This window comes from Aphanomyces astaci (assembly GCF_000520075.1).
Source record: "Aphanomyces astaci strain APO3 unplaced genomic scaffold supercont1.56, whole genome shotgun sequence".
Taxonomy (NCBI): Eukaryota; Oomycota; class Saprolegniomycetes; order Saprolegniales; family Verrucalvaceae; genus Aphanomyces; species Aphanomyces astaci.
Genome location: NW_009798319.1, coordinates 329297 through 338286, shown reverse-complemented (window position 1 = coordinate 338286; position 8990 = coordinate 329297). Strand labels below are relative to the sequence as shown.

The 8990-nt window shown below is 52.4% G+C and overlaps 3 protein-coding genes across 3 annotated transcripts in view; 2 read left to right on the top strand and 1 right to left on the bottom strand.

The window, feature by feature from the left end:
* Positions 1-203: 203 nt before the first annotated feature.
* Positions 204-902, bottom strand: H257_14317 (hypothetical protein; the record flags this gene model as incomplete). The annotated part of the gene is made up of 2 exons (XM_009842081.1): positions 204-781; positions 812-902. 2 exons carry the CDS (start codon positions 900-902, stop codon positions 204-206), a joined length of 669 nt encoding a protein of 222 aa, XP_009840383.1.
* Positions 903-3817: 2915 nt separating this feature from the next.
* On the top strand, positions 3818-5431 carry H257_14316 (hypothetical protein; the record flags this gene model as incomplete). The annotated part of the gene is made up of 1 exon (XM_009842080.1): positions 3818-5431. One exon carries the CDS (start codon positions 3818-3820, stop codon positions 5429-5431), a length of 1614 nt encoding a protein of 537 aa, XP_009840382.1.
* A 2332-nt stretch (positions 5432-7763) lies between these two features.
* Positions 7764-8990, top strand: part of H257_14315 (hypothetical protein) — a gene marked incomplete at its 3' end in the record, with an annotated part of 5045 nt that continues 3818 nt past the window's right edge. The window contains exon 1 of the mRNA XM_009842079.1: positions 7764-8963. Within this exon, the coding sequence (XP_009840381.1) occupies positions 7792-8963 (1172 nt within the window). The 5' untranslated portion in view covers positions 7764-7791. The remainder of the gene's footprint in view (positions 8964-8990) is intronic.

Below are 8990 nucleotides of genomic sequence, written 5' to 3'. Positions count from 1 at the left end.
CCGGGTTCAAAGGTAAAAGAAGACTGACTATGTAAAAGGTCTTAACTAGTTAGATCTACTGATTCACAACGCACATTTGCATCCCCTATCGAGCTCTCTTCGGTCGTGTTGACAGATCCTTGACCAATGGGAATGGAGTGCGCTTGCAAGGATACTACCTGTCTCTTGCTAAGATACTCCACACCCAACAACTCCCCCATGGTCTACACGACGTCTGGGTGCGAGATAGCGAGCGCCGTCTTGAGCTTGGCGACGTTGCCGTTCCCGCGGCTCACTTTGCGCAGATAGGCGGCAACAATGACTGGCACGTCCGTGGCCATGTCTGCCGCCGGCTCCCACGAGGCCTCGAGGAAGTCTATCCCGAGCCACTTGACTCGAAGCATCCACGAGTGGGTCGGCCGGTCGAAGCGGCAGTCGAGGAAGAACTCAACAAGGTGGCCGCCCTCGACGTATGCGACGTGATCTGTCAACGCCTGCGTTACAAGCAAGTCGCGGGCGGCAAAAAACTTGAGACGCGAGGCATGGTGCGTCGTGATGGCGCCATTGCGCAGGTCCTCGATGCGGTAGACCCAGTCGCGTACGATAGTCACAATCTGACGCGGCCCGAGCCATTGCACTTGAAGTTTCTTGGCGAATGCCTCTGAAACTTGGCCGACTAGAACATAATCTCCGAGGTTAAAGAAGAATTGTTTTACGTTGGGCTTCTTGTTGCGTCTCGCACGCTCGTTGTCCCGGAGCGTGGCACTGGTCTTGGCGGCCTCCCGGTGGAGCTGGTCCCGGGCTGCAGCGAGCTAAATAAAGGCGTTCTCACGCAGGCGGGCCAGGGAAGCTTCCGGGACTTCCTGCACCTCGTCCACGACGCGGTAGGCTGAAAGCGCATGCCCGGGCGGGAGCATGGTCATGGCCGTGATCGGCGCCAAGCTTCGCACTCGGAGAGTGGTTCAACGAGTGTTGCACCAGTGGCACGAATGAGCGCCACTCCTTGGCAGCTCGGCGAGCACCGTCTTCATGGTCTTAAGGACGGAGCGCATGAGTACCTCGACGGTGCCATTAGCCCACGGGCAGTGGGCTGGCGAGAAGTGATGTACGCCGCCGTACTGGCGGCGCACCTCTTCCATGACTTGGTTCTTATAATAGGGTCCCTGGTCCGACGCCCAGTTGGGTGCGACGCCAAAGTTCGCAAACCACTGTTGAAGTGCATCGATGGCGTCGACCGCTCGGCACCCGTCGTGGACCGTGAGCTGGCAAAAACGACTCGCGTCGTCGACGATGACGTGGACGTAACCGTCCGGCATAGACATGAAGTCGCAGTGGATGAGCTCGTTCGGGACTGTCGCGTGCAGCGTCTCACCGAGAGGACGCGGCACCGTGCCGTTGCCGACGCACATGCACTTGAGGCACTGGCGCACGAAGAGCGCGACGTCCTCGGTGACGTTGCGCCACGAGTAGGTGCCCGTCAGCGCCGCCCGAGTCGCAGCCTGGCCACGGTGGCCCATCGCACCGGCGTGGGCGATAACGAGAAGGATGAGCTGCATGTCCAAGGCGGAGGCTGGGATCCAGATGCACCCGTTGATGCGCCCGACGCCGTCGGGGTTGTCGAAGACCAAGCTAGCCTTGATCTTGGTGAACTCAGTCTTCGCTGTGCGTTGGACGATGGTGAGTGACTCGAGCGTCGGCCACTCGAAGACGGCGCCGAGCTGCGACGGAGTCACCGGTGACACCGTCACCAGACGTCGCACCTGGAGTGCCCGACTGGAGTTCAACTCCAGAGGACTGGCATTGTTGCTGATGGTGACGTCATCGGAAGCTACCCATGGTAGTGCAACGGCGTCCACCGTGGCTGCCCGGTTACCCCAGCGTGAGAGCATGTCGCCCCAGGCGTTCTCGTCACCGGGCACATGGCGGATGTCATAGCGGAAGCAGGTGAGGGCCACGGCCCAGCGCGCCAACTTGTCCGCTAGGTAGCGCGGCTGTGCCGGCGACGGTTCGACACCAAAGATGAACGCCAGGTTGCGGTGGTCCGTCAATATAGTGAAGCCGCGCGCTCGATGAATAAGGTAATCGAGGCGCTTGACAGCGTAGATGATCGCCTACGCCTCCTTCTCAGTGACGCTCCACCGCAGCTGCATCTTGTCGAACGCACCACTGACAAAGGCCAAAGGACGATGGTCTTGCTCGCCGACGGGCAACTGCGCCTGGCCGGTGGGCACCTGCGTGAGCACGGCGCCGTGGAACTCGTGGCTCGCGTCCGTGCACAGGTAGAAGTCGAAGTCCTCGTTGGGATGAGCGAGGGTCACGAGCTGCATGAGCGCCTGCTTGTACTCGACGAAGCACTCGGCGTGCGCTGGCGCCCAGCATCGTGTGTACTCACCGGGGGTTGGACGGAGTCCCAGGTTTCAGGGAAAGGTGTATCCGGATGTAATAATTCCCTCATTGACAGTGAAATAGTATTTCAGTATTTCAGGTCAAGTTTTAATGAGGGAATTATTCGTGAATCGTGCGCGCATCCTTGAATTTCAACGGCTGTTTTCGGTGAATTTGTGGCCCATCACACTGGTCAGTGTGATAAAAACGCCAATTTATCAGAATTTTGGTTGGTCAAACCCTGCTTAACGAATTTGAGCATTCCGAAATGATTTCATCGCGTTACCATAGGGCTCATTAATTGACCGGTCACACGACGGGTGATATGGGTATGGTCGAATCGGATTGGTTATAATTCAATTTTCTCAGAAATATACTGACCTGTACACAACAAATCTATTTCTTTTATAGTCATTATTGTCTGTTAGTGGGAAGCAAGCACATAGGGTCTCAAAGGCCCCGGTTTCAATACTATCTTTTTCTTTTCTTTTTTCCACATTGACCAAGCCTTATTGTAGCGAGTAACGACTGAGCATCCGCCCACAAAATTGCGCGCACCGCAGCGTAGCGGAGGTCGTGTGTATAATTTTGTGCAGGCGGTGCCTTGGCGAGGAGTGAGCCCCAATCGTGCACTTCACCGAATGTCCAATCGATTCCTCTCGTCGGGAAAAGCGGCAGGTAGGCCGTAGGCCGTGCCGCTAGTACCCGGACGAGGCCTGTTCAACGACGAAATATTTTTACTTGATGTTTGTATTGACTGTGAGTTGAAACATAATCTATTGAATTATAACCAATCAGAATTGAATGCATCCATATCATCGTCGTGTGAGCGGTCAATTCTCGTGACCATTCCATGTATGTACAGTACTAGTTTACGACTTGGACGTGCTAGTACTGTACTAGTACTACGTAGTACTACAATTTTGTCTGTTTTCGGGCAAAATCTCACTCTATCCATACGGGAAAGGTGATTGATTTTGACAGCAATTCCCTCGCGGCAACAATAGTAACGTTACTGTTGTTTGTGATCATTTGGGCCTCCTGGCTTAGAAAACCCATATTATTCATGGCATATGGTCAAATCAAGTGTAAATTCAAAACAACTCATTATAGCGGAATAGCATTGTATGTAAGCGCAAGGGGTTCAGGGGTTCCAGGGGTTCCGGGGTTACAGGGGCTCTTGGTAAAAATGATTACGGAACAACCATACTATTGTTGCAGCAAGGGAATTGTTCTTGATTTTGATCGCAGAATCTATGACAACTGCGAATACGTAGTAAGTACTACGTAGTACTCCGGAGTATCTACTACTAGTACTGTAGTATTCTGTACTTGTACCGGTAGTACAGTACGTCTTTGACACGTCCTTTGAAATGGATGGTTCCAACACCCACAATCAAAAGAAATTACCCAGACTGCCATTTTCCAATCATCCCTCGAAATTCCGTCCATCATGGACTCCCAAGCGATTCAATTCGGCATGATGAACTCCATGCGCACCAACAACGTGGTCGTAGACACGCTCATCTGCCTCTTGATTCCAGTGTTTTTCAAGTTTCTGTACGAATCGACCGCCCACTTTGGGTGGCTGTGGGCGTACTTGTGCTCTCGCCACACCAAATCTACCCACGAAGTGATTCGCCGTATTGAAATCAAGCAGCACTTCAACTCGTGGGGCAAAGTCCGGGACCACGACCAACACAACCACATCTTGCAAAAAGCCATCTCCATCTACCTCAGCGAGCACTTGGACATGACGAGCCAGTCTGGGCGGTACGAATTGCTCGAGAACGTCAAGCCCACCGCTGATGCCGCGACGGACGACGAGGCCAGCCAGCCTCACTCGCACGACGACAGCAGCGAACGCGACCAGCTGCAAACACTCGGCATTGGCGCGTTGCCCCCTTTGAATGCATGGGTCAAGATTGAGGAAGGGGTCGAGTTTATGCACGAAATCAAGTCTGGCCAAGAAAAAATCCAAGACAACAACGAAGGTGGGGGAAATGCTGTCACCGAGTCCACAGTCACATTCCTCTTGCGGTCGTCCCTGGCGGATGGCACGACTCGCATCGACGACTTTGTGCACCGAGCGTACAAGAGCTACCAGGCCGCGGTGATGGCCAAGCACCAAAAGGACAAGTCTCGATACATGTACGTGGCGTCGAGTTCTGTGTCAGCATACGGCGCCGCGGCCGTCCAGAAGTACAAGCGGTATGCATTGGGCGAAGACAAGACATTTGACAGTTTGTTCTTTGAAGACAAGGCGCCGTTGCTGGCGTTGCTGGGCAACTTTCTCCACAAGAGCGGCAAGTTTGGCATCCCCGGGTTTCCGTACAAGTTGGGTCTGTTGCTGCACGGCCCCCCGGGTACGGGCAAAACCAGCCTCATCAAAGCCATCGCCCAGCACACCAAACGCCACATCGTCAACATTTCACTGAGTAAGATCAAGACCAACCAGGAACTGATGGATATGATGTTCGACCTCAAGTTTGGGCTCGCGGGGGAGGACTTGCCCATCAAGCTCGGCTTTAACAACATTGTGTTTGTCATGGAGGACGTCGACTGCGCGTCCAACGTTGTGCTTGCGCGGTCGTCCGATCCAGCGAGCCCCGAAAAAGACGACTTGGACTTGATGGATTTGGTTTCGACGAGTAAAGTGGAAGGAAATAACAAGGCGATCGGACCCGTGGTCAACACATCCAAGTGGGGGGGCTCCAAGGACACACTCAACCTCTCGGGGCTGCTAAATGTGCTGGACGGGGTCGTGGACAGTCCCGGGCGCATCCTCATCATGACCACCAACCACCCCGAGAAACTCGACCCGGCCCTCGTCCGCCCGGGCCGCGTCAACAAGAAGCTCATGCTGGGCCACATTTCGTCAAGGCAGACCCAACTCATGGTCGAGCACTTCTTTGCCACGACGTTGGACCCCAAGCAGCGAAAAGCCATCGACGACGTGTTTGCCAACACCACCAACAACGTGACCCCGGCTCAAGTCGAGCAACTGTGTGCCGAGTACGACCAAGTCGTGGAAATGCTCGACGCACTCGCCAAGTTGGGCGACTAAGCACTAACTAGTAGTACACATAAAGTATTTTAATCACATGTATTCTATTCGAACTTTCATACGTGGTGCTTCGTGCCCTCTGACAATTGCGACAGCGTTCAACTTGATAATGTTCATGACCCTATGTGTTTTACTATTAATAGTACGTGCTTGTACAGCGCAGTACTGTACCCCAGACCATGCGGACTGGCATATTACTGTAGTGAATTCCGGTGAAATTTGCTGTTTTGGGGTTCTGTTATGCGCAATTCGAAACTTGCCCGTCGAAGCGAACTCCGACGCCACCATCATCGATACCGGTACGTTCAAGGAAACTACAACACACCGCACTCCCGTCGAGAGCAATCACGTGCGCACATGTAACGTTACCCCGAGTGCTACTGTACTTGATTGCTGTTGCCCCCCGTCTACACTCATCTCGACTGTGTTATGCTCAGACAAGCTTATACAGTGTACTACAGTCTATAGTATACCGGTACATAGTAGTTTATTGAGTACTAGTACTACGTAGTATCGTGTTGTCATGAAAACACGAGACGTAATCCTAGTACTTCCTCCGTTCCGCAAAACTGGAGACATTCGGAACGATATCTCAGGCCAATAATCCCAAAATCGAACGAAATTTCAACCACAGATAGCCAATCAAAAGACGATTCTGAAGCTATTTTCAGATTTTTTTATTGTTTCTTGTCGCTTCGCAAGCATTTCAAACATACGCCACACAGTCATTTTTCATTCTATCGCGCTCAAATCAAGTGCAAACGACTCGCGGCGCTGCGTAGATATTGCTAGAGCCCATCAGAATTGTAATCCCACAACTGGGCGCGGCATACTTAAGAAATACAGCGACGACCAAGTTGGTATTTGGTGAGGGGAAGTCATACCATCCTCGTGTTGTACCGATTGATGCATGGTTAGCAGGTGCTGCAATACGAGAGTGTGGTTAGATACTCTAGATGCCTTGGTAGATGATGCCGCGAGAGTACTAGTGCACCTAATGCGTCCCTAGACCACAGCGCCTGCTCGGCCAGGGCCTTGAGTCAGCAGGGCATGCTGAGGCCCTCTGCTTGCATAACCTGCTTAGGAGGCCATGCAAGTCGTTGACATCAGCCGCTTGCACGATTTGCTGGTTCAAGTCCCTGGCCGAGCAGGCCCTACGGTCTAGGGACGCATCGGTTGCTCCACCAGCCCGCTCGCTGTCATGTCCGTCATGGATGCCTTCATTACATTTTACGTTTGTATGTGGACTGGTGGCCAAGTCAGCACATGATGAACCTTCTCGTCGTAAAATCAAGTTTGTGAAGTACATGTTTGCATGAGAACCCTAGACGAATAGGCAGTGGTAAACTGTGTTGGCGCTCATGCTGCCGTGCCAAGTCAGGGATTACTGTTTGATTGGCTGAATTAACGTATTTGTGGCGAATCAAATCATGAGGTCGATTTATTGCCACTTCACGTCAAAGGTTCAAACCATCTCTATATCTATAAATTATACTATTAACGTTACATAGGTATTTTATCGGTTCTGAAACCACCCACTGTTCGATTCATAGTGTCAACGAATCGAACATTGGAAATTTCGAGTGTAGAACCCACAATATCTGGCCGCAGCTGTTATCATGCAGAAAGACTGTACTCTTAGTGTGGGAAATAGAGATGACATGAGATGGAACCACAGTTTCTCGTGAATTGCGCATGACAGACACGTTTGGCGTAACTTTAGACGAGCGTTTCCATTCTCGAAATCGATGACAGTCAGTCGGAGCAAACGACGCATGAAGAGAACAGCTCCATACATACTGTAACGCCGAGGTCGAAGTCCTGTACCGGTAGTACAGTGTACTGTACCCCTCCCTACCAACAATACTACTGTAGCATAAAGTATTACACTTCGAAGTATGTATTTTACACTATTACTACGTTGTACTAGTAGATACTAATAGTAACTTGCAAGCATATCACGGCAATGTTAACTATTGGGAATCTCCATCTTGATTCGAAATGCTGAACAAGATTTGTCGACGTGTCTCAACTCTTCTCGTCGTTTCAATCGCGTACTTGCTCATGTGAGCCACAAACAACGTACAGCAAGTCAGTCATTCCTCGGCACCTACGACCTTGGAGGGGGACCATGCCCCAACACTAATACTGCGTCTTGCCCTAAAACCATTGCTCTTCAAATCAACGTGCGAAATCCTGTCATGGGGTAGTTGCATGCGTTGGTGTGAAGCTTCGCCGCTCCCGTTCTCGTCGCGGTTACACCCTTACGACGACTGCCCCTCGTGCTAAATTTAGCGTGTCCGTAGTTCCCAACCGGTCATTTTCCATTTTCGCAACTTGGTCGTCAAGACAGCGCCAACATGGGCATACTAACGTTATCACGAACATCTATCACACCGACGGTGAGCATCAAAAGCTTCACCACGAGGCCGGCAACGTCGTTGGGTCCTACTGCTCCTGCTGATGGATGCAAGGTAGTCGAAATCAATCATGCACTCGTGGACCCGACCGACAAAGCAACCACCATTCACGTATGGGCCCTTGGCATTGTAGCCGTGATTGGTGGGCAGTTTTACGGCTGGAACGTCTCGTTCGGAGCAGGGTTTTTACCGTTTTTCCTCTCATTCGTGATGATGGGGGCAGCGTACATCATTTACGTGGCGTGCGTTTCCGAAGTTGGGGGAAAAGTTCCCGGTGGCTCGTACGGGTTGGCTCGAGCAGTGCTGGGGTATTACCCTGGATTTCTCCTCAGCAGCCTCGAACTTCTCGAGTACACTTCATTTGCGTCCGTGTCGGTGTTGTACGTGACCGAGTTTGCGACCACGTTTTTCAACTGGAACGAGGACTACCAACCGATCTTGTGGCTGCTGTTCTACGCAGTGTTCATCTTCATCTTGGAATCGCGGGGCAAGTACGTGTGGTGGTTTATGCTCGTGTTCGTTGTGCTGTGCCTCGCGCCCACCGTTTTGTTTGTGTGTGGGTCGCTCTCGTATGTCAACTTTCAAGCCAACGCCATCCTTGTGGACGACGCGACCAACGAAACAACGTGGGCCACAGGCGATATTTCGTCGGCGTTCTTTGGCATTTTACCGTCAACGACGGTGGGGTTTGCAGGCGTCGAAAGCCTCACGGTGGTCACTGGGTTTGTCAAAGATCCAGCAGTAGCCGTGCCCAAGGGGACCGTGGCGGCCGTGTGGACGCTGTTCGTGTCCAACATAGCACTCATTCTCGTTCTGGCATCCCTTCCCCCAGGCCTCGCGACGACTTCCACGGACGAGTACTTTCTCGATCGTGGATTGAGTCTAGGACTTGGCATGTCCTCTGGACTGTCAGAGTGGCTCATGATGCCGGCGCAAATGGGCATGGCGTTTGGCTTTTTCATTCCGTACGCTCGACTGACTCAAGCGATGGCCGATTCCAACTTGTTGCCATCATGCCTGCGACTCAAAGGTCAGCCCAACACGGGACGGGCGATGATCGTTGCGTCTGGGTTTGGGTACCTCATCTGCCTCGTGTCGTTCTACAGCCCCAAGTTCAAACAAACGCTGCAAAACATCTC